We start from the raw sequence: 26,203 nt of genomic DNA, 5'->3' as shown, positions 1-26,203 counted from the left end.
TCTACAGACCCTCAACCGAACAACCCATCTCCTGTGGACCTACCCGTTGACAACGCAGTCCCATTTGATGAAGGCCAGCCATCCTTCGACCTTGATTGTACCAGCTCAGCTACTACCGGCTCAACTCCGGTCTCTGACCCAGCTGGTGTCAGCCAGAAACCCTCCAAAGCCCATCTGCTCATGAGCCCTCTCCCCTTAGCGCGTCATCAGGCCAACCCGGTTTGGCCCACTCTTTGAGTTCTCCTATTACGCCATCACATTCCACTACTCCATCCTCATCGCCCCTCTCCGAGGGACCATCTCCTAGCACTCCATCTCCTATTCCAATCCCTCCACCTCTTCCGTCACATCCTATGATTACTCGTGCCAAGGCTGGGATCTTCAAACCCCGTCATCGTGTGGACTTGGCACACACGGAACATATTCCTCTTCATAGGGCTTTGTTTGCTATGTCTGATCCTACAACATTTACTATGGCCGCTCAAGACAATAAATGGGTTTGCGCCATGCAAAATGAATTTTCAGCTCTTTGTAGAAACAATACTTGGACTCTTGTTCCCCGTCCAACAAATGTCAATGTGGTTGGTTCCAAATGGATTTTTAGAACCAAATTTAAAAGTGATGGTTCTGTGGATCGCTACAAAGCCATGCTTGTAGCGCAGGGTTTTACAAGGTTCCCGGACTTGATTATTCCCACACCTTTAGCCCGGTGGTTAAATCTGCCACTGTTCGTACTGTCCTTGCATTAGCCATTATTAACGGTTGGAAGCTTCATCAGGTGGATGTTAACAATGCCTTCCTACATGGGCATTTATCCGAAACTGTGTACATGGAACAACCTAGAGGTTTCATTGATCCTAAATTTCCGACTCACGTGTGCAAGTTAAACAAAGCCATTTATGGTCTCAAACAAGCTCCTCGGGCTTGGTTCCAACGTCTCAGTCAGTTCCTTACTCCTAAAGGCTTCTCCTGCAGTCGGGCTGACCCATCTCTATTTATTTTCAAACGTGACTCCTGTGTCATGTACCTCCTAGTCTATGTTGATGACCTTATCCTTACCGGTAATCAAACTTCTGTCATGTCCTCTTTCATCTCTTCCCTAAATACTGAATTTCCATCAAAGATCTCGGGAAACTCAGCTATTTTTTAGGGTTGGAGATTACCTACACTAGCAATGGACTTTTCTTAAATCAATCTAAATTCACTTTGGATATTTTAACTCGTGCAAAGATGTTGGATGCAAAGCCTGCACCCACGCCTTTGAGTTCAAATGTGTCTTTTGTTTCTGCAGGTACCCCATTTCCGGATACTACTCAATATCGTTCTATTGTTGGTGCTCTACAGTATCTCACGATCACACGACCTGATATTGCGTATGCTGTAAATCAAGTCAGCCAATTTTTACATGCTCCTACCACGGCGCACTTTCAGGAAGTAAAACGGATCCTTCGCTATCTCAAAGGAACTGTCTCTTATGGTCTTCACTACAGTCGTCCTGTTCAGACTTCATTGCTTGGCTATTCCGATGCTGACTGGGCTCGCTGCTTAGAGACACGACGGTCCACTTATGGGTATTCAATCTTTTTGGGAGGAAACCTCATCTCATGGAGTGCAAAGAAGCAACCCACTGTCGCTCGCTCCAGTTGTGAATCTGAATACATAGCTATGGCAAATACAGCTGCGGAGATTGTCTGGTTAACTCATCTTCTTCAGGAACTTCATGCCTTACCATCGAGTCGACCTACCATTCTTTGTGTCAATCAAAGTGCTATTTTTCTCACTCAGAATCCGGTCTCTCACAAACGAGCAAAACATATAGACATTGATTATCACTTCTTACGTGAATTAGTGACTGCGGGAAAACTCATGACTAAATTTATTCCTACCAAGCTTCAAGTTGCGGATATTTTCACAAAGAGTCTACCAAGTTCTCAATTTCAGTCTCTTCGTCAACAGCTTCGCATTGGTCCGCCACCGTTCAGCTTGCGGGGATGTTAGATAATACCAAAAGTCTCTTATTTATTTACATGTATTTACTTGTATTATTTACTGCCTCTAGCTTCCCTCTATATATTGGGATGATAGCTCTCTTTGTATGCATGGAATAAATAATAAATCCATTGCCTATTACACCATATGCGGTTGCAAGAGTCGAATGGCGCCTACCATGGTGTTTTTTCTGTCCATGAAGACAAGGACGCTTTTTAAGGGCGCATGAGACATGTGCCATCTATCCTCGTGCATCATGCCATCGTGGGGTTCCTATTTACCTACATGTTTTCATTTGTTTTGTTAATAATAATAATAGTCTTTTATTCCAAGTAGTGGGTTATTTCATTAGAAGTGGGTTAATTTAGTTTTCTGCCAGTTTGCATTAGTTGTTTGTAAGCTTATAGAAAGGTTATGCTATTTTCAACATGGAGGAGATAAGATAATTGAAAATGTTGTCTTTTTTTTTTTTTTTTTTTTTTTTTTTTTTTTTTTTTTTTTTTGAGTTTAACCCACCTAAAAGTTAATAGGTGTATTGAGAGATTGACCTTTTGGAACCGGTCACTATCAATTTGCGTGTGAGAAAAAAAAAAAGAAAGAAAATGAAAAAAAAAATCTATATCTTGGACCAACGGGACAAGGTGTACCAATAGCGTCAAAGTAGTGTTACCAAAGTTGCATTTTAAATGTGTAGAGAATGTTTAGATAATATATAAATATAATAATAACAAAAATAATAACAATAATAATAATAATAATAACAAAAATAAAAACAACAATAACAATAGATGTTATGAATAGCCATCTATCCCTAAATAGCCATCTATCCCCACGCATCATGCCATCATGGGGTTCCTATTTACCTACATGTTTTCATTTGCTTTGCTAACAATAGTCTTTTATTTCAAGTAGTGGGTTAATTTAATTTTCTATCAGTTTGCATTAGTTGTTTGTAAGCATACAAAGAGGCTTTGTTATTTTCAATAGAAAGGAGATAAGAAAACTAAAGCAAATCATTTTCTCTCTTATTCATCTTGTTCTTTGAGTCCAACCCACTCAATGGATCTATCGAGAGATTTACCTTTTGGAATTAGTGACTATCAGTTGGTGTGAGAAAAAAAATGAAAAAGCAATATCTTGAACAACCGAGTAATTGTTACGTGGGGAGATGTACCAATAGTGTGAAAGTACTATTTCTTCCCTATTAGTTGGCGTGTGAGAAAAAAAAAAAAACGAAAAAGCTATATCTTCGGCAAATGGGTAACTGGGAAGGTATACCAATAGTGTCAAAGTATTGTTGCCAGAGTTACATTTTAAATGTTTAGATAATGTTTAGATAATATATAAATATAATAATAGATTGAAATAGATCCAACTTCCAGAAATATAGATCCAAGATTTGTTGTTGTTTGACCCGACAAACAAAGTAAATTCGTTCCTTAAATCAATAAACAGGGGTGGCCTTGGGGGTGGGTGGGGAGGACCACCGGCCAGGGCCCGTGTTTTACAAAGGCACATTTTTGTAAAGGGGTCCGGTGAAGCATTTTTTTTTATTTGAACCAAGATCCAACAATGACATTTGACCAAATGGAATTCAGTTTGGATAGATGAGTGAAAATATGGAATAATTCCGCTCGTCAGCCACAACTGCCGCGTGGAGTATTGATAGGGTTTTTTATTAAAGAAGAAGGAAGAACGAGACTTTGAAGGTATGGATTGTGGCCTGGAGGTATTTTGTAATTAGATTTGGCCTTTTGAAATCAGTCCATTCTAAAAAATATGACAGGGAGAAAACTCTTTATTTAGTAGATGTGTAAAGTTAATTTTATTACTTATTTTAGTTTTGTAATATCCGAATATTCACAAACCCTAAAATAATAAATGTCAATTTATTTCAGTCCATTTTTAAACGAATTTAATACATCGTAAAATCAACGATTAAAATGACTAGCGACATTTAACCAGCCGTTCTATTTAGCCAATAAATCAGTAAATAATTATATAGATAATAAAAAAATTGTAATTTGTTAAATTGATTAAATAGTTTTATTTATTTATTTTTAAACTTAAAGGGTTAATAAAAGTCTAAACAAACCACAAGGTGTAAATTATAACTTCCTTATACCTTGAGGGTTTATTTTGAATTTTAAATTTTAAAATGAAAGATTATAGCTTGCTGCTCTTTAACCGACCCAATTGATATTTGCCTAAAATATTTAGCATCAAATCCTTATTTATTTCAATCAAAATGGCCGGAGATCAAGGAGTACGATTCGCCAATCGTCAATCTTTTCTTTTAAACCTCCAAACGTCACAATTCAAAATCGTTTCCGATCTGTTCCGTTGTGTCACACCACCACAGTTACTCGCCATCGTGGAACTACCTAGACCGCACTTCGACGTCTTCAGCCGTCCCACACACACCAACGCCACCGCTTTGAACCGTCGTACGGTCCGTTGTAACTACATATGCCTTCCAGCACCATGGCGCCCGTTGCTTCGATCTAAGAGGTAGACAAACAACCACCCTTGTTGTTAATATGTTTTTGCTACGGACTTTCGGTTTGGGTTGAGGGTGGGCTATTTCCGGCGATCGAGGGTTGGGGCTTGTTTGGATTGTTTGCCGGCGAGATACGATGAGAGTGAGAGGGTTCCGTAGGTTGGCTATTGTATGTATGTTGTTATAGATATGTAAGCGTGCGGTCCGTGTGTTTATATGATCAAGTCAGCAGAGACAGGTTAAAAAAAAAAAAAAGAAACCTTGAAGTTTTTTTACTAAAAAAAAAAACATAAATGACAAACAAAGGTCTGTGCAAAAATAACTTTTCTATAAAGAGTTGAAAATTAGATATTTAATTTGGAATGTACATCAATAGAAAAATCAAATAAACAGTTTATTAGTTTAAAAAAAAAAACAAAGTAAAACAAAAGTCTGACCCTACGTTAGTATATATTCCTCAACTTGTGATGAATTAATGAATTAATTAATATATAATGTATGGGGGTATCTTGTGTAGGGGTGTGTGAATTAAATCAAGAGTTTGTAAGTTCATATATGCCACACGCCAATTTATAGAATTTCATATACATATGTATAACAATAAAGTTTGATATATGATCCTTATAATAAGAAGGCGTATGAAGGTAAAATTAAAGGGTTGGTTACTTTTTATGTAGGATAAAAAACTTCATGGTGTGGGTGATATGTTTGTTTTGTGCCATGAGTGTGCATGTGTGTGAGTCTGATGTGCATGGTGTGTGTTTGGTATGTCTTTGTGTCTACTTGAATTTTACCTCTGGCTTGTAACCTGATTATATAATTGTCCAAATAGTTATTAAATTAAAATGAGTATAATGATTTTACGATTTTAATTATGTATTAATGAATTTTATTAATTATCACGCTTACATCAAATTTGCGATCGCCGGGAAAAGTTCAGAGAACGAACTTTTAAATTAAATCATAATAAACTAATCCCGTAGATTTGGGATTTAGGTTTGCATACTTTTTGTGGATGACTTGAATTGTGGATTGTTGCTTTACTTGCTAAACTAAGGTACGGATTCCGTTTCTTTTACATCATAGTGTAATTTTATTTTTCGTTACTCGTTGGTACGGATTCTTTGGTCTTCTCATCATAGTATTCATCTTTATCGTATCTGTTACTTTGTAGTATGGATCTTTGTCTCTGTCTCAAGTTTGCTTTTCATGATTTCATATTAGTACTCGTTTGATATGTGATACATTATATGAGTCAGTTTGTATATGTTTGTTTACTAGTGAGTTCTAGCATGCCATACCTCAGACTTGTACTCATGGTCGCATGTTCCTGTCATTATTATTTTCAGTTACTTGTAAATTATTTACAAGACCTTAGTATATGTACTCTGTCACCCAAGCATGTCTGGCTTGTCGTTTGGGCATCAACGGCATGGCACTTATCGTGACAGTGCGTAATAAAAGTTCACGGCGTCTCTAGCTTGTGCTTGTGTAGCACCTTGGCCACTAGAGGCGTATAGATCGATCTTAGCTCCGAGTTTGAGTTTGTTTGTCTGGAGATGGAATAATGGGTGAACGCCACACTCGCCATCTCATAGGTGCATGGACTAGCTAGCTGTGTACCAGTCTGTTCTGTTTATGGCTTTGGGTGCTTCCATGTTACACGACTTAGTTTGTTGATATATCTGTCGTGTAAGTTAGTATATGTTTCTGTATGTGAATATGTTCAGTATCTGTTCTGATATGTTTGATATGTTTTGTACGCATCTGATTATGCCTCCGATCATGTATGGGGTTATGCTTCCGATTATGTTCAGTATATGTTCTGATATATGTACGCATATGGTTATGTTTCTGATCAGTATTGGGTTAAGTATGCTTCTGACTATGTTCAATGTCCGATTCTGTTATGTATTAGTTATGTCTGTTTTGACTCAGTATCTGTACTGGTTGTATCAGTTTCGTCTCAGTATCAGTCTTGATTAAGATTTAGATCCGGTGTTATACGTTTAGTTTGTATCCGTCAGTACATGTATTCAGTATTTGATTCAATGTCTGTTCTATTCTTGCCGTTTGATCTGTCTTTATTTCGTGTCGATTCTCTCAATCGGTTTAAGTAATTTCGTTCTAAAAATAGTTATAATAATAGTTATTTTGATTAAATAATAAACTTATGAACATTGATTAATTAAAGATATGAAGTTGAATCTAAACGCGTATTTAAAGATAATAGTTCGACAATTCTTTTCTTTTAGATATCATGGGATTTTAAATGGTTTTTATGGCTTAGCTATTTGTTTTGTTTCTGTTTCCCATGTCGTTTTACGGAATGGTTGAAAGTGTTTCATTCGGAAATCCAGATTATTTAAATTGTTCTATTTTTACAATATAACTTTTCAAAGTTGGAAAAATTAGTTCTTTTTGTCCAATTATGATTTGCTATGAATTTGATAACCTATTTTATTCTGATGAAGTTTCAAACGTTCAATATAAGAAAATAGCTTTGCCAAGTATCTTGTTTTAAAAAAATAATAGCATTATTAAACGTTGTTTAAACTATTCTATAGTTATTAGTTTTTTTCTTATTTGTTCAAACGTTTCATTTACAGACTATTTAATTTTTATTGTTGTATGAATACTAGATAATTTAAATGATGTTTTAAAATAAGTCCGTTTATACAAGATAAAATGCTTTTGACATCATGGTCAACGATGTATCAGTTTCTAGTTTCTCCATCGGTTTGTGTTGGGTTCGGTAACAATTATGTATACGTCTACCTTTTGTTTCCGTATCAGTTTTCGTTACAATTTCAGATCGGTTCGGTTCGTGTATCCGTTTTTACATCAGTCATGTGCCCCATTTGTTTTCAGTAATCGTGTCAATGACCGTTTCAGTTCAGTCTCAGTTCAGTTCTGTTCTGTTCTGTTCTGTTGTGTTTTGCTTCCGCTGATATGACTTTACTTGTACTGTTGATTTCTCCGTTACTGAGCAACTTTTGGCTCAGCCGTATTTTTCTTTTTGTGTTTGTCTTATTTGTTTTACAGGTAATCTGGGATAATATGGGATTTCAGTGAGGAGCGTTAGGAAGTTGCTGACCAAGATTCTTTATTTCAGTAACGTAATAAAATGTAATTAAGATCTTTTATTTAATGTTATGGATTGGTTTTAGTTTTGATATCTGTAAGAGTGACACGTCAGCCCTATTCGGGTCGGGGTGTTACAATTATGGTATCAGAGCAAAGGCTCTTTCCTGTAGAAAATTTAAACCTTAAAAAGTAAACCTGTGAGTTAATGGGTAGACGTTGGGTTAGGATTTTACCTTTTGATTAGTCTTGCTACTCTTCATTTTGTCATCTTGGGTCTATCTGCTAGAGGGGTTTCCTTTCTCTATCGCTACCAAACTTGTCTACGATCATGTTGAGTATCTGATTCTATTTCTGTATTTGTTGTATCTATCATATGCAATATTCACATCGGTTTTGTGTCGTCATTAGTCTCGATGTCAATTTTAGTTTTCAATTTCGATTCAAAGTTAGTGGTTAGGTATATTCAGCAAATGTTTTAAGTATCTATCTCAGTATTTATTTGTGCGTTGGTTTTTATCTCCGCTTCTGGTTCTGTATCTGTTCACCAAATTTCCATGAGTTCTGAAGTACTTTGTTTTGATATCTAGGTTATATAAGTTACTTTATTTCTTAAATATAAATTTTCTAGTTATAGAAAATGGATACTTGATTAATTGTTAAATTCGACAAAATATTAGTTTTCGATTAAATCCAAATGTTCTTTAAAGTAAATAGTTTTGCTGCTTATCTTGATTTAAAAAAAAACAATCGTAGTTATTAAATGTATCTCAACTATATCGAATGGTTATTCCATCATCATTGTGATTTCATTATCGAATTCATCAAATAATTCAGAACGTTGTGGATAACGCGATTGAAGTGACTCTGTCATCGAATTAACCCAGTTACGTGCCATAAGAACCTAGCTTCCATACACCTCTTGAATATGTTTCACATCAGTTTTATATCCTAGCATAATTGACGCTTATGCATTAGTGATCACTTCGTTATTTTTTCTTAGGATTTCAAAAAAAAAAAAAAAAAAAAAAAAGACATCCGTTAATCGTTCACTTTTCCTTTTCTTACAATTTTGATAGGTCTTTGAGATACATAACAGGAGGACCGTTAGAGCATGTATGTAAGGTAATTTATAATTATGGTCGCGAACATAATCGTAAATTACATGTACATATATGCGCTTTCAGATTCCTATTATATAAATTAATGCCTATTCGAATCTATTTATGTCTTAGAACTTTGAAGTTCGATAAGTTTGATCTTCTTGATCTCGTATGAATTTCTAACTTGTTTGAGTCCTGATTTACCGTTCATCTTAGTTTTTTTTTCTCTTTAGTCTGTGACCTTTGTTTATGCAATTAGCATATCTGAATTTGGTTCGTATATGTTATGTCTGAATTTTGTCATTTATCGTACTTAGCAATTTCGAGGACGAAATATTTTTTTTAGAGGGGTATAATTGTAATATCCGAATATTCACAAACCCTAAAATAATAAATGTCAATTTATTTCAGTCCATTTTTAAACGAATTTAATACATCGTAAAATCAACGATTAAAATGACTAGCGACATTTAACCAGCCGTTCTATTTAGCCAATAAATCAGTAAATAATTATATAGGTAATAAAAAAATTGTAATTTGTTAAATTGATTAAACAGTTTTATTTATTTATTTTTAAACTTAAGGGGTTAATAAAAGTCTAAACAAACCACAAGGTGTAATTATAACTTCCTTATACCTTGAGGGTTTATTTTGAATTTTAAATTTTAAAATGAAAGATTATAGCTTGCTGCTCTTTAACCGACCCAATTGATATTTGCCTAAAATATTTAGCATCAAATCCTTATTTATTTCAATCAAAATGGCCGGAGATCAAGGAGTACGATTCGCCAATCGTCAATCTTTTCTTTTAAACCTCCAAATGTCACAATTCAAAATCGTTTCCGATCTGTTCCGTTGTGTCACACCACCACAGTTACTCGCCATCGTGGAACTACCTAGAGCGCACTTCGACGTCTTCAGCCGTCCCACACACACCAACGCCACCGCTTTGAACCGTCGTACGTCCGCTGTAACTACATATGCCTTCCAGCACCATGGCGCCCGTTGCTTCGATCTAAGAGGTAGACAAACAACCACCCTTGTTGTTAATATGTTTTTGCTACGGACTTTCGGTTTGGGTTGAGGGTGGGCTATTTCCGGCGATCGAGGGTTGGGGCTTGTTTGGATTGTTTGCCGGCGAGATACGATGAGAGTGAGAGGGTTCCGTAGGTTGGCTATTGTATGTATGTTGTTATAGATATGTAAGCGTGCGGTCCGTGTGTTTATATGATCAAGTCAGCAGAGACAGGTTAAAAAAAAAAAAGAAACCTTGAAGTTTTTTTACTAAAAAAAAAAACATAAATGACAAACAAAGGTCTGTGCAAAAATAACTCTTCTATAAAGAGTTGAAAATTAGATATTTAATTTGGAATGTACATCAATAGAAAAATCAAATAAACAGTTTATTAGTTTAAAAAAAAAACAAAGTAAAACAAAAGTCTGACCCTACGTTAGTATATATTCCTCAACTTGTAATGAATTAATGAATTAATTAATATATAATGTATGGGGGTATCTTGTGTAGGGGTGTGTGAATTAAATCAAGAGTTTGTAAGTTCATATATGCCACACGCCAATTTATAGAATTTCATATACATATGTATAACAATAAAGTTTGATATATGATCCTTATAATAAGAAGGCGTATGAAGGTAAAATTAAAGGGTTGGTTACTTTTTATGTAGGATAAAAAACTTCATGGTGTGGGTGATATGTTTGTTTTGTGCCATGAGTGTGCATGTGTGTGAGTCTGATGTGCATGGTGTGTGTTTGGTATGTCTTTGTGTCTACTTGAATTTTACCTCTGGCTTGTAACCTGATTATATAATTGTCCAAATAGTTATTAAATTAAAATGAGTATAATGATTTTACGATTTTAATTATGTATTAATGAATTTTATTAATTATCACGCTTACATCAAATTTGCGATCGCCGGGAAAAGTTCAGAGAACGAACTTTTAAATTAAATCATAATAAACTAATCCCGTAGATTTGGGATTTAGGTTTGCATACTTTTTGTGGATGACTTGAATTGTGGATTGTTGCTTTACTTGCTAAACTAAGGTACGAATTCCGTTTTCTTTTACATCATAGTGTAATTTTATTTTTCGTTACTCGTTGGTACGGATTCTTTGGTCTTCTCATCATAGTATTCATCTTTATCGTATCTGTTACTTTGTAGTATGGATCTTTGTCTCTGTCTCAAGTTTGCTTTTCATGATTTCATATTAGTACTCGTTTGATATGTGATACATTATATGAGTCAGTTTGTATATGTTTGTTTACTAGTGAGTTCTAGCATGCCATACCTCAGACTTGTACTCATGGTCGCATGTTCCTGTCATTATTATTTTCAGTTACTTGTAAATTATTTACAAGACCTTAGTATATGTACTCTGTCACCCAAGCATGTCTGGCTTGTCGTTTGGGCGTCAACGGCATGGCACTTATCGTGACAGTGCGTAATAAAAGTTCACGGCGTCTCTAGCTTGTGCTTGTGTAGCACCTTGGCCACTAGAGGCGTATAGATCGATCTTAGCTCCGAGTTTGAGTTTGTTTGTCTGGAGATGGAATAATGGGTGAACGCCACACTCACCATCTCATAGGTGCATGGACTAGCTAGCTGTGTACCAGTCTGTTCTGTTTATGGCTTTGGGTGCTTCCATGTTACACGACTTAGTTTGTTGATATATCTGTCGTGTAAGTTAGTATATGTTTCTGTATATGAATATGTTCAGTATCTGTTCTGATATGTTTGATATGTTTTGTACGCATCTGGTTATGCCTCCGATCATGTATGGGGTTATGCTTCCGGTTATGTTCAGTATATGTTCTGATATATGTACGCATATGGTTATGTTTCTGATCAGTATTGGGTTAAGTATGCTTCTGACTATGTTCAATGTCCGATTCTGTTATGTATTAGTTATGTCTGTTTTGACTCAGTATCTGTACTGGTTGTATCAGTTTTGTCTCAGTATCAGTCTTGATTAAGATTTAGATCCGGTGTTATACGTTTAGTTTGTATCCGTCAGTACATGTATTCAGTATTTGATTCAATGTCTGTTCTATTCTTGCCGTTTGATCTGTCTTTATTTCGTGTCGATTCTCTCAATCGGTTTAAGTAATTTCGTTCTACAAATAGTTATAATAATAGTTATTTTGATTAAATAATAAACTTATGAACATTGATTAATTAAAGATATGAAGTTGAATCTAAACGCGTATTTAAAGATAATAGTTCGACAATTCTTTTCTTTTAGATATCATGGGATTTTAAATGGTTTTTATGGCTTAGCTATTTGTTTTGTTTCTGTTTCCCATGTCGTTTTACGGAATGGTTGAAAGTGTTTCATTCGGAAATCCAGATTATTTAAATTGTTCTATTTTTACAATATAACTTTTCAAAGTTGGAAAAATTAGTTCTTTTTGTCCAATTATGATTTGCTATGAATTTGATAACCTATTTTATTCTGATGAAGTTTCAAACGTTCAATATAAGAAAATAGCTTTGCCAAGTATCTTGTTTTAAAAAAATAATAGCATTATTAAACGTTGTTTAAACTATTCTATAGTTATTAGTTTTTTCTTATTTGTTCAAACATTTCATTTACAGACTATTTAATTTTTATTGTTGTATGAATACTAGATAATTTAAATGATGTTTTAAAATAAGTCCGTTTATACAAGATAAAATGCTTTTGACATCATGGTCAACGATGTATCAGTTTCTAGTTTCTCCATCGGTTTGTGTTGGGTTCGGTAACAATTATGTATACGTCTACCTTTTGTTTCCGTATCAGTTTTCGTTACAATTTCAGATCGGTTCGGTTCGTGTATCCGTTTTTACATCAGTCATGTGCCCCATTTGTTTTCAGTAATCGTGTCAATGACCGTTTCAGTTCAGTCTCAGTTCTGTTCTGTTTTGTTCTGTTCTGTTGTGTTGTGTTTTGCTTCCGCTGATATGACTTTACTTGTACTGTTGATTTCTCCGTTACTGAGCAACTTTTGGCTCAGCCGTATTTTTCTTTTTGTGTTTGTCTTATTTGTTTTACAGGTAATCTGGGATAATATGGGATTTTAGTGAGGAGCGTTAGGAAGTTGCTGACCAAGATTCTTTATTTCAGTAACGTAATAAAATGTAATTAAGATCTTTTATTTAATGTTATGGATTGGTTTTAGTTTTGATATCTGTAAGAGTGACACGTCAGCCCTATTCGGGTCGGGGTGTTACAAGTTTTGTCAGTTATTTATACTCTAACAAAATCAAATGTGTTTAGTGATTTAACTAGTTCATTATATCGATTTATTCTTTGGATTTTTAATTATATATTACTTATTTTTGTTTTCTCAGTTAATTGTAGTTTGTATTTTTAAGATTTCGACTTTATTATTCTATTTAACCTTTTTGTTAGTTTAGAAACGTTTGTGTTTCCAGACTTAACTAGTTCATTGTATCAATTGTATCAATGTATTCTTTTAATTTTGTATTTTTAAGATTTCGACTTTATTATTCTATTTAACCTTTTTGTTAGTAGTTTCTTAGATTATTGGATTTTTCAACTTAATTTTTTCGCAATTTATTTGTAGTTTTAAATTACTTGTTTTTACATCGTTTATACGTAATACAAAATAATAATTGTTCGATAATGATTATCTAATCACCGGCAAAAGCAAAGGGGCAAAATAATAATATTAATTTTGCTGGTGACACATGATTGATCCTTGATGAGATCATTCATCTCGAAGGTAACAAAGTCAGTTGCCAAATAATCCCTGATTTTTATTTATATGAAGTAGGCAGGATTGAGATGATATTATTGACCATTTTGCTGCTGATGGCCGGGTGTCCACACTGTCTTTTGTGTATATATTAAGTAGGCAGGATTGAGATGATAACTAACTTAATATTATTCCATTTTTGACTTATTATATACCTGTGTTTGTTACCATTCATCTCGAATCTTCTCTATTCATGATGACTCTGATCTCACAAAATATAAAAATTAGCTCGTGATCATGTGTTAAAAGGCATTCGGACACTACTACATAATGTTAAAAAGATGTTATGGTGTTTTCATAAGATGCGGTTTTTCTCTCTAACCGTATTTTATGGGTGTTTTAAAAAAGATTTATGTTTGTTGTGAAAAAAAGCATGGGCGAAAAAATACGGTTTTTATGTAAACGCATCTTATAGGTGTTTTGAAAATAATCAGCAGTCAAAAGATACGGTTCTAGAACCACATCCCTTGATATAACTGCAACAAATAAAATCTAATAATAAAAAATAAGTATTAGGTGAATACACTACAAGAAAAGAATACTATTACCGGCGATACCATAGCGGCGACAGGCCAGGTGTCGCCGCTATTGGTCGATCCGCGTCAAAACCAAACCCCAGCCGTTGATCATTATTCTGATCTAACGGTTGGGGATTAAAAAGGCAATAGCGGCGACAGTTTAGGATCAATAGCGGTGACAGGCTTTCTCCGGTAAAGCTAGGTGTCCCACTTTAATCCCCAGCCACACATATCTTATCCTGGTTAACCTAATAGCGGCGACAAACTAATCAGTAGCGGCGACAGGTCGTCGCAGGTAATACTCGTTCTGTAAAAGCCTATACAACGCCATTTCTTCCCTCCTCCTTCACTTTTCCCCCCAAATCTCTTCATCTTACCGTCGGAGAACCGCTAATTTTCACCAAATCGGTTAGTTTAACTTATTTTTTGTTAAATCTCTTCTCTATTTTGTTTTTTACATGTTATAGACTTTAATTTTTGCTCGTTTTTGTGTATATTTATGTTTATGGAAGAAAATTCGGATCACCACCATCACCTCTACGGTCACCACCATCACTTCTCCGGTCACCACCTCATCTCCGCGGTCTACATCTACTTGAAAGCTTGAAATTACGGTTAGTTTTATATTAATTTTTTCAACGTTTAGAAACTGTATAATATTTTGTTTAGTTATGTAAATGTATATGTAAGAATGTATGTTTGTATGTAAATGTTTGTGAAAATGTATAATGTAGGTGTATTTGGTGAAAATGAGTATATGTAGGTGTATGTAAGGATGTATAATGTAGGTGTATTTGGTGAAAATGAGTATATGCAGGTGTATGTATTTGTGTATGTAGGTGTATGTATGTGTATGTAGATGTATGTAAGGATGTATAATGTAGGTGTAATTGGTGAATAGCAGCCGATCAATACCGGCGACGAAGACCTTTAGCGACGACAGCAGACCAATAGCGGCCGATCAATACCGGCGAACCTTTACCGGCGAGGTCGCCGCTAAAAGTCAATACCGGCGACAATTGTCATCAATACCGGTGACAACTGTCGCCGCTGAAGGTGGTGCATTCTTGTAGTGATACTAATAATGATCAATAAATAAAAACTAATAATAAATAAAAAGGAATTCTAATTGTATATGTATTATAGATTTTTTATTAATGATACAAAATAAAAAATATAAAAAAAGGTTTTCATAAATAGTATTGATAATAATAAATAAATAACTTTCTAACGATAAACAAATTACTTTTTTTTAATAATTACATATATTTTATTTTTATTTAGTTCGATAAACAAATTACTTTTTTTAATAATTACATATATTTTATTTTTATTTAGTGTGTATATAGATATGTACTTATTTATATACATGTATTATGCATGTATATATCTATGTCTTAGTGTATGTATATGTGCACATATCGACATATTGTTAAATGATTAATAAAACAGGGTTTAAACATATATTGACGATCATGTGCATGTTGCTTAAACATATAGCAACAATGGTCAAGTAAGGTTGTTCATGCTACATTTTGTCAACGAAGGCCCTTTAGGATGATTAATGATCCATTAGTGTCACACCCTCAATTCCACAGGCGGAGTATACCGCGAGGCGTGCGACTGCCCAGAAATCCATCTACTAATTATATTGAATCGTTTACGTAATTTGTAAACTTCTCACAGTTAGAAATCCCAATTTAAATAAATGTAAAACATATAAAACTTTCCAAACCACACACACTTCATCCGTTTGCAACGTCCGTCCGCAGCTGTACCTAAAAACCTGCAAGCATGCAGTAGGGTGTCAACATAAAGTTGGCGAGTTCACGGTTTTCAAAAAGGTTTTCTCGTTTTATCCCAAAACATTAATTATTTAAGTTACCGAGTATAAAACATGCTACGAGGAGATACCCCATGTAAGCTACTAAACTGTGTAGTACCGAAACTGAGACTCTAGTGCAGTTGCCCTTGATCAATGTCTATCATCATCGATCGGTTATAAGGCCATACTAGTTCACTCTCATCCTCCAAAGCACGGTGTGAGGTTTGTCAAACCTAATAGCGTTATCAACTAATATCATGTTCGCCATATCCGATGACTAATCAGTATAAGTGTCTGGGACTTCATGATAGAGTTTCGTTTAGTACACTAGAAACATGAATCATAGATGTTGTTTAATTACTATTTCGTTCCCCCGGAATATTAGGTTCCCAATCCACCGGGAATACATGCATTAAGTGTTAGTTGTGAACTCACCTTTGCTTTGCTCGGTAGATAGAATAATTGTCCTAAGTTGGTCAACCACGTCCTATTATGGTTACCAATATTAGGACCGTGAACAAGTAGTCACGTATGTTCTTACACGTATCTAACAAGTAGTGTTCAAGTAATAATCATCGTATGTTATATCAAATTATTCATACATACTCAAAGGTATCACATCAGTTAATCACAATTATATGTGTGCGGTAAACAAAGACATGGGCCTTTATTAGTGTACTGCCCACTGGAGTGTGCGGCCCACTAAGGAATAGGCCCAAGTTTGAGTGTGCGGCCCACTTGTCAGTGTGCAGTCTACACGGGAGTGTGCGACCACTTGACCAGTGTGCGGTCATGCATGTGAGTCATAGGAGGGTGTGCGGGTGTAGTGTGCGGTCCAATTTTGGGTGTGCGGCCGACTAAGGGTGTGTGGCCCAACACCGTGTCCGGCCCAATGTAAGTGTGCGGCACACAGAAGGGTGTGTGGCACACATTAGAGTGTGCGGCCTCCTCATGTGTGCGGTCATGTAGAAAAGGTTAAGTTATACATTTTATAAGTGTGTAGTTTCCAATTAAATTAAATAGTAATTCATTGATGTCATCTAATATTCAAATGATTTAACAGCACAGATTTATGCACAATTGTCACAGGCCCCGACGCCACCCTGGGAGCGGGAGCCGTGAACCCGTCAGATGGTATCGGTGTTTATTAAATACGCTGCGGAAAATTTCATCAAGACCGTAGTTAGGAAATAATTTCAGAGTTTCAAAACACCAAATTTTTATAATAATTAAATGGGATAAAATCCAGGTTTTATTTACAATACATTTATAGGGATAGACCCTAATGGTTTTCACATTAAGTTACCTGAAACGCGTTTTAAAAACATTTTATCAGCAAGAAATACTAGCGAATACATTCCAATTTATAAAAAAATTAGTTGTTATAATATTACAGTATTAAGGGTGATTACAATGTTTATAGAGTAAATTACAAATTTTGTCCTTTATGTTTACACCAAATTGCATGTGTTGTCCTTTAGCGCAAAAGTTGACAAGTTTTATAGTTTATGTTTCAAAATCTTGCACATTTTGTCCTTTGAGCCTAACTCAGTCAGATTTTTTGGTTAAGTATGGTCATGTGCCTTGCACATGAGGGCAAACTTGTCATTTCACCTTCCCAGGGGTTAGTTTGTAAACACTTATTATTAAGGGACAGTATCTACAAAACTGAAAAAAAAAATAAAAAATTCTATACTCTCTCTCTAAACCCACAACCACAACCCAATCTCTTTCTAATCTCTCTCAACCCACCACCCCAACCCTACTGCACCGACCATTACCACCGTACCAACCATAACCACCACCTCTGCCTGACTGAAATGTATTATGATCGAAATGTATCGACTTGAACTGTATGAATAATAAATACGATTGGGAACAACATTCGTTTGCCTTTTCTATGTGCACTGATCACAAGGACGGACTTCTAATGCATCTTCTAAATTCACATCTGATCCCATTTTGCTACCTTTTAATCTGTAAGTTATGCATCACATTTAAATTCACCATTTTAGTAAATAAATTTTAAGAAAAAAATCGACAAAATAATACAATTCTCAGCTCCCAGTTTCCCCAAATTATTAAATCATTTTCCTAATTTCATATTTCAAATCTGAAAACATGTTTTCTTCAAATTTATCTAATTATTCAAATTATTATTTTCAATTCATCAAATTAAACATTTAATTTCACAAAAAATCTACAAAATATCCGATAAACAGTCTTCAGTTTTTGTAATCTAGAATCATTTATCCCATTAAATTAGGGCACAAATGAAGATATCAATCCAAATTTGGGGAAAAATTAAAAACCAACAACAAAATGCAAAAACCATGAATCCAATCATAGATTAGTGATAGTAGTGACCCACCGACTTGACGTTGGCCTTGATTGTACCGCTGCAACTGGCTGCCACTGCGAGATACCATTGAAACAATATTCTTCAATTCCATTTCAATAATTATGTTAAAATGAAGAAGTAGGAGGCGAAGATGAAGATCTGAGAGAGAGAGAGATTCTAATGTAACTAAGGATTAATGGAGGACGAATAATGAATTTATAGATGACGAAATGAAGCAGCTAGCATCTGGAAACAGCAAGTGGGTTTGGGGTTAGGCATGGGTGTTGGTGATGGTGCATACGGTGGTGATGGTGCAGCAGGGTTGGGGTGGTCGGTAGGTGGGGGTGGAGGTGGTTGATGTGCACAAAATGCAACATATAAATTACATCAATTGTGGCATAAAACTAACCTTTTTTTAGTACTAATGTTGGAAAATGTGTGCTTTTGTCTTCCTTTTGTATTTTCAGGATTAAATGAGCTAAAATGAACAAAAGAAGCAAAAAGACAGCTAAATCTAACATAAATACAAGAAAAGGAATGAACGTGGCATGCCCGAGCCCTCGACAGCATCCTCCCAAGCAAAAACAAGAAAACAGAAGGCTGAACACGCCCCGTGCTCAATGAGCACGGGGGCGTGCACAAGTGTCAGCAGAAAAGACAAAGTTGTAGAAGCTTCTATCACCCACCACGAGGGCATGCCCAACGGACATGGGGTGTTGGGATTGAACCCTACCAGAGGAATAGATAATAAAAGCCAAAACCGGATCACCACAGTGGATTAGTCATAAGCAGCTGGTTACACTAATCTTTCCCCTTGACTGTGGCTCCAACATCTGATATGCTCCAAGTACTGCCCTTATCAACAACTGCTGATTCTGGAAACTACTAATCTACTAATCTAGTCAAAGACTGATGAAGAACTAAAGCCCTACTGCCTTGAGTCAAGCATTGCTGACCATGACAAGTACTGCTGGGTTCACAGCAGTGGAAGGATGCAACAGCAGTTTTGTTCATCTAATGTAATGTATTGTAATATTAGTAAATAGCATAGCAGTGTTTGTATAGGTCAGATGTTAGAGTTTGTTAGTTTGTTAGATGTTACTTTCATGGTGACGTCAGCTGAGATATCTCAGTGGTTTGGATTGCCTACAAATGTAACAGTACCCTGTACTGTTACATTTGATTGACTGAGTGGGTTCTTCTCCTCCAGTCCAATCCTTTCATCTTGTGCAACCAACCTTGGAGTATCAGGCTGAGGGGGAGATTAGCTTTGTAAGCATGCTCTGTAATCTTTTGATTCAATTGTAATCATTCAGCTTGAAGTAAAGCAAGTGTTTATCAAAGCTATTTTCTCTTTTTATTGTGTTTACAAAGTTTGTTGTTCATTTCCGTTGCACTTAAACTTTATTCATTTCTGTTGATTTGTTCAAAATTATACAAACAAACACAATCATGACAGCCTCAGATCCTAACAATTGGTATCAGAGCTTGGACAGTCAAATTCGATCTAACAATCAATTTGACATAACAGTTCAGCTCAAATTCATTGATACTAAGGTGGATTGTATTTAGTTGAAAAACAGAGTAACGAGTATGGATGTTCAAAGTTGCAATTCAGACACTCTGTAAAACAACCAAGATGTCATAAAACACACAAACTTCACATAACAAGTGATATCATGCATAAAACACCTATAGTACTCAGATCTGAAAATATGTCTGATAACTATGGTATAATCATTTCCTTTACAAAATTGATTTCAATTGTTAACATGAAGTTTGTGCTGTTTCCATTATATTTAATACTAAGGTATGAAACTTTTGTCAACAAAAGACCTAGATCATAAAAACAATAGTGTTTTTAGTTGACATAAAGGGAGGGAAATTAAAACATTAGTTATTACATCTTATGTGTTGAAAAACAGGTTGAAAATCCTGTTAAAAAGGATCAAATCAATTCTGTTAAAAGCACATTGAGAAAATCATATGAAAAAACAGACTAAATCATATGTGATGTAAGATTTGGCATTAGCTTGTGCGAAAATGACCAAGTCTCTCCAAACATTGTTGTAAAATGATTCTAGTCTGGGTATTTCTCCAATAAAAATCTCCCAGTAAGTATTCTAGTACTTATGAATGGGAAGGGTAAAAAGGGAAGAAGAAAAATAACAAAACTCAAAAGTGTATTTATATCCAAAAACTTTTGAAGTCAAAAAAAAGGAGTACAAATATAAAACACTTAAGAGTTCAAAATTGGGAAGAACAATGGTCATCAAAACAGCTGTGTGCATTCATTGATTCAGGAAATTCATGTAACACTAAGTATCCTAGAGGTTGAACTAGGAAGAGGTCTAGGCAAATTTCCTCATTTGTGCAATCAATTGACAAGGAATTGGTCTCAAACAATGGCTACTACAATGTATGTCAAATCATTGACCATTTTCCTAAAACTTGAAAATGATGTGACTATGAGTTTTTAAATGAAAATTGTACCATACCCTTTTGATGTTATTTTCAGAATAACCTTTATTTTTCTTAAGGTTATTCAAAATAAAACAGGATATATTATTCTTCATTTTTCTTTAGAATAATATATTTTATGCTTTTACTTGTTTTTGATAGTAAAAGTATCAATCTCATGTCAGGATATAGAACCTCTATTTTTCTTGGTAATATTATCCTTGAAAGACAGATCAAAAGGAAAAGGTACTTGTACCTTGGTCACATCAATCTCTGGTTTGTTTTACCACAGATCAAAAATTGATTGCTAACAGATTTCAAATTACTAAGATACTCATGTTCTAATTCAATTAATTAGACACAAAATGAGTAGTCTTAGTAAAAAGGTTTTCATCATCTGGGGTACTGAACCACTGCTGCAATTCCTGAAAAACTGCTGACAACTTAAACTTGATGATTTGCATTTATGATGTAATTTGTTAAGTATAGCGTTCCTGCAGATGTATATCAACAGATGTTGGACTTCATATTGTGTCTACACAAGACAAAATCAAACCCCCACATCTGAACAAGCAGATGCTAAAATCTTATTTGTCAAAAGTTCAAACACTGTTTGCACTAACAGTTGTTGACTTAATGGTCTTTCAAAACTCTGCCATTTTCTTACCTAAACTACTGTTGTGCCTCAAACATCTGCTTTCTAAAGTCTGTCCACTACTGAAAGTCAACCCCTGCTCTTTCAATTTCTTGATAAACACTGTTGATCAAAAGTAGTGTTGTATCCACTGATGAACTATCCACTGATAGTAAAAATCACTCACTGTTTCATTTGTTACCGTTGTAACTACTGATGGTTGGTCCATCAGTGACTCTCAAAACAACTGTCCTCCATTATTTCCTTCTTCATCAGGGGTTGGCACGTGGTCAGTTTTTAGTCGTCAAATCATTATAACCGCTGCCACATCAGCATTCACTTTTTCCCTAAATAAAACCCTAATCAAAACCCAAACAGGGTTTACTGTCGAATTGAATTCTTAAAAATTCTCTTCTCAAAGCAGTTTTTTCATCCTTTGTCAAATCCCTTCACAAATTTCTTCGATCGTCTTCTTCAAAATGACTAAATCGAAGTCCTCCGCAAAATCCTCCAAAGGGGCCTCTCAAAAGGCTAAACCCACAGAAATTCCACACAAACCTTCTCACAATCTTCTGGGTCTTCTCACAAAACCCGACACCATCGATACCTTTGATTCCATCCTCAATATGATCACTGCGTCAAAGTACAAAACTTTGCTTACAGCAGATGCTCCCATCTACCTGCAAACCCAGAGAGAGTTTTGGAAAAATTGTATCCTTGACAAACAAGGCGAAGATGTCATAGCCATTAACTCTACTCTACAGGGAAAAGCAGTCCAAATAACACCACAATCCATATCAGAGGTCTTCCAGCTCAATGACCAGGAAGGTAAAAATTATTTTCCTAAAAATGAGTTAAAAATTGACTTCATTGAAAGAGGGTATGCAGACACAATGATGAAGAGGGATACCTTACATAAAGGTTTCTTCCCTCCTACAACAAGGTTTTTATTCCATACCCTCCTTATGTGTGTTTCAAATAAAACAACTTCTTTTAATGAAATACCATTGAAGATTCAAAACTTGGGATATGCTATTCTACAAGAAGAAAACTTTAACTATTCCAAGGAAATCTTCAATGATTTGGTTAAAAATGTTGAAACAAAATCATTCTTACTGTTTCCAAGATTTCTAAGTTATTATTTTGAAAAGAAATTCAGTAAGGATGATATTTCTGTAATAAACCAAGGTGAATTTTTCCAAATGCACAGCTTAACTGCTGAAACTTTTACAAGAATGTCAACACCTTGCTAAACACAAGCAGAGGTGCCTGAGCAGAATTTAGCAGCAAACACTGCTCCTCAGGTATCTGCTGCTGAGCCCACTGCTCAAGGTGATCAAGGTAGCAAAACAACTGCTTTGAAACCCACACCTATAATCACCAAAAAGCCACAGAAAAAGAAAACTCAAAACCCCCAAAACCTACCAAGAAGGCAACTCTGGAGGATGAGATACCAGAGCAACTGCCTGTGACAAAACAAAAGTCACCAGAAACCACTGCTGCTACTTCCTCACAGCAGTTGGTAAAAATATCTCAAACCATGGCTGAAACTCCCCCTGCTTCTTCTAAAAAAGAACAGGTTGTACAAATAGGGACACCACATCATGATGCTCTGGAAGCACTTGTTTCCATCACCCATAGCCCATTGCCCGGGGCAAATTCTCTTTCTACACCTGCCCTCACATCCACAATTCCACCAAATACAAAAATCCTGTTGGATGCAATTGATTTGAACTAGGCACAAACCAGTCCTTCTCAATCACCTGTTCATGAGAATATGCCTCAACAAAAGACTGGGCCTGATGTATCAATCTTTGCTAACCCACCAACACAACCTGAGGAGGTTACACCCCTTGAGTTACAAGTAACTCTTGGTGGTAATCCAAGTGAAGCAGCCACTACAAGTGTTGAACCCACTGGTTTGAACTTGGCCAGTGGTTAGATCGATAAGACTTCCTTGGAGGCAATTCCTTCTATAACACCTCTGATATCTGCTAGTGAGTTTGTTTTGACCACTGGTTCCATCAAAAGATTATCAAGTGTTGAAGGAAGAAGACCCCGGTACCAAGAAAAAGGGGCATCAGTTGTTGATGTTTGGAGTACACTCCCTACCTCAACCTCTGATAAAACCACTGCTAGTGGGAAATCAGATGATCCCATTAAATTGGGTGATGGTTTAAAGTACCAGGAATTGATGGCAAGAGTTGAAAAACTGGATACCTCTGTTGCAGAAATCAAAGAAATGCTGCAACAGTTGTTAACAGTTCAAATGGTACAACCCACTGCTGTTCCACCTCAAGCACCTGCTTCACCACCAGCAGATGCTACAAATGAGCTATGGAACCTTTTTCAACCTTTTCTCCAACAACAACAACAGATGGCTGATCAGCAACATGAAAAACATGTTCAAGAGCACATAAGCAGACGTCAAGGTTATAAAGGCCCATCTGTTGACAACCACTGGCACTGCTCCTCCAACAGTTCTTTTTATTGATGAACTCCCCCTAGATAATGCCAAAAAGGGGGAGAAAATTCAGGAGTGGAGAAAGAAAGGGATTGATAATGGTCTGTATATTGAGCCAGAAAAGGATGCTATGCTCAGAAAAATTCCCTTGCCAGATGGTAGCAAGAAGGTTGATGTTACTCAAAATGCACTCGATGAAGGAGTAGCAAGTGTATAAAGAGATAGAGCGGCAAAGGATATGTCAAGGTGGAATGAAGAAAAAACGAGCTTACCCTGAGCTGAATGCGCAGGGTTGTTCTGGGCTAAAGGATGTTCAAAATCCTGTGCCAAAAAGAAATCTTACTAGAAAAGTTAGGAAACCCAAGTCCACACCATCCAGACTCACTAAGCATACTTCAAAACCACCATCCAAAAGCCACCAACATCAAACCTCCACCCAAACAGTTGCTGAAACTCCTGCTGTATCAACATCTGCTGGTACTTCAGTTGTTTCAACAACTGCTCTCACTACAACACACACCACTTCAACACACACTACAACCACTACCTTACCACCACCACCATCACCACTTAAAACAACATCTCCACCATCACCTCCTGTCAAAAAGCAGAAGACAGCAGATGTTACAACATCTGTTGTAATGACAACAGTGGTTGAAACACCAGTTGTTTCAAGAACTGTTAGTCAATCACAAACCACCTCTCAAATCAGTACCATTCCAACCCCTGCTCAAAAGCAGAAGACATCTACTGACACATCAGTAGTTGTAATGACAACAGAGGTTGAAACACCAGTTGTTTCAACCACTGTTTGCCAACAATCATCCACCACTGCTCTCAACATTTCTTCATCACAACCAACAAAGCTTTACACCAGAAAAAGAAAAATTACTCAGGCAAATGAGGACAAATATGATCCTAATGCTGCAAAATATCCACTGGAACTGGAAGCTGTTAAAAATGGGATGAGACAATTTTACACTGAAGATGATCCTTCAACAAGAAGATTTCCTTCTCTCATAGGCTTCATAGTCCCAGAAAATGTGGATGAATATCTCGAACTCAAAGCAAGGCAGGCTAAGATAAGAGCCAAAATTGAATGTGAGGGTTAAAGTGACGAAGCCATTTCTGAAAAATTGGAATTCTTGCTCACAAAAGTCAAGCTGATGGAAGACTATGCACAAGAGCTGAGCAGAAAAAAGGCAGATCAACGAAAAGAGATGAGAAGAAAATATCTTGTATACATCATGAAAGAATAATTCTATCCTGCTGAAGAAAAACAATTTGATGAATGGCCAATGGTTGCTTTAAAGCATGAGGCTAATAGAATTGAAAGGATTAAAAATGATCCATGAAAGAATAAGACAGCTCCAAATTGGAATAAATACAAAAAGCTCATTGTTGACCTAACATCTGAGTACAAAATGAAGAAACAGGAGCTGGTTGATGCTAAGGTAGACACTGCTGAAGCCATAGCAAAATGGACAAAGCAGTATACCGATGAGGCTTATGAAAGGCTTAAGAAAAGGAGAGCAACAGTTTCAGACACTCCAAAGAAGCCTGACTACAAAAAGCTAGAACAGCAGATTGATGCTCTTAAAACACTGGTTACATCAACAGATAATCCGATCCTTGTGGAAAACCAACAAAAAGGAAAACTGCTAACCAGTGAAGAAGAAAAAGAAAAGGAAGCTGAGTACTTCACTGATGCCATCAAGAAAATGGATCTGAAAGAAGATAGATCAGCAAAGCTTCAAGACCTTGCCAAAAAGGTATTAACTAAACCTGCATCACCAAATGACTCAGCAGAAATATCAGACATTGCGCCAGATCAACAAAAGAGACAAGAGCAGATTGAAAAAGAGACTGCAGAAGACATAGCTGCAGCAAATGATGTCATTGAAATGACCCTCAACAAAATGTCTGAAAGCTTACAACTTTTCACAAGACCATCATATCCAAACTCATCAGAAAATAAATCTCTCCCGAGAAACCCATTGGGTTCAAAAGTACTAAAGTGGATGTCTGATCAAAAGACCCACGTATTGACCCTAGTCAGATCCAATGGCGAAGTGAAGTACATATCAAGGAAAGGAGCACTAGGTCTTGGTGTTGAGGATTTGCAGGATCTCCTTGAACTTTCACTATGCAGGGATGAGGATGACTCAAGTTCCAAGGACTTTGAAGAAGAATTTAAAAGATAAGCTAGGGAACTTTTGATGAGAAATAAAAATCCAGAATAATGAAAGGTTTTGGCATTACCTGTTCCAGGGGGAGATTGTTGGGATTGAACCATACCAGAGGAACAGATAATAAAAGCCAAAACCGGATCACCACAGTGGATTAGTCATAAGCAGCTGGTTACACTAATCTTTCCCCTTGACTGTGGCTCCAACATCTGATATGCTCCAAGTACTGCCCTTATCAACAACTGCTGATTCTGGAAACTACTGATCTAGTCAAAGACTGATGAAGAACTAAAGCCCTGCTGCCCAATCTACT

General features: G+C 35.9%; 1 protein-coding gene and 2 long non-coding RNA genes across 3 annotated transcripts; all 3 read left to right on the top strand.

Moving 5' to 3' along the window:
• Nucleotides 1-1,230: 1,230 nt before the first annotated feature.
• Nucleotides 1,231-1,998, top strand: LOC110875615 (secreted RxLR effector protein 161-like). Its single transcript, XM_022123816.1, has one exon. The coding sequence runs from the start codon at nucleotides 1,231-1,233 to the stop codon at nucleotides 1,996-1,998; it is 768 nt and encodes a 255-aa protein (XP_021979508.1).
• Nucleotides 1,999-4,290: 2,292 nt separating this feature from the next.
• On the top strand, nucleotides 4,291-8,057 carry LOC110874265. The gene is made up of 3 exons (XR_002555788.2): nucleotides 4,291-4,500; nucleotides 5,486-5,546; nucleotides 7,535-8,057. It is a non-coding gene; the product is annotated as an uncharacterized LOC110874265 (long non-coding RNA).
• Nucleotides 8,058-9,489: 1,432 nt separating this feature from the next.
• Nucleotides 9,490-13,002, top strand: LOC110874264. Its single transcript, XR_002555787.2, has 3 exons — nucleotides 9,490-9,698; nucleotides 10,681-10,741; nucleotides 12,735-13,002. It is a non-coding gene; the product is annotated as an uncharacterized LOC110874264 (long non-coding RNA).
• Nucleotides 13,003-26,203: the final 13,201 nt, after the last annotated feature.

The sequence above is a fragment of the Helianthus annuus genome, chromosome 9 (genome assembly GCF_002127325.2).
Source record: "Helianthus annuus cultivar XRQ/B chromosome 9, HanXRQr2.0-SUNRISE, whole genome shotgun sequence".
Classification (NCBI taxonomy): domain Eukaryota; kingdom Viridiplantae; phylum Streptophyta; class Magnoliopsida; order Asterales; family Asteraceae; genus Helianthus; species Helianthus annuus.
The sequence above is the reverse complement of the archived record's forward strand: the minus strand, read 5'-3'. Positions and strand labels throughout refer to the sequence as shown.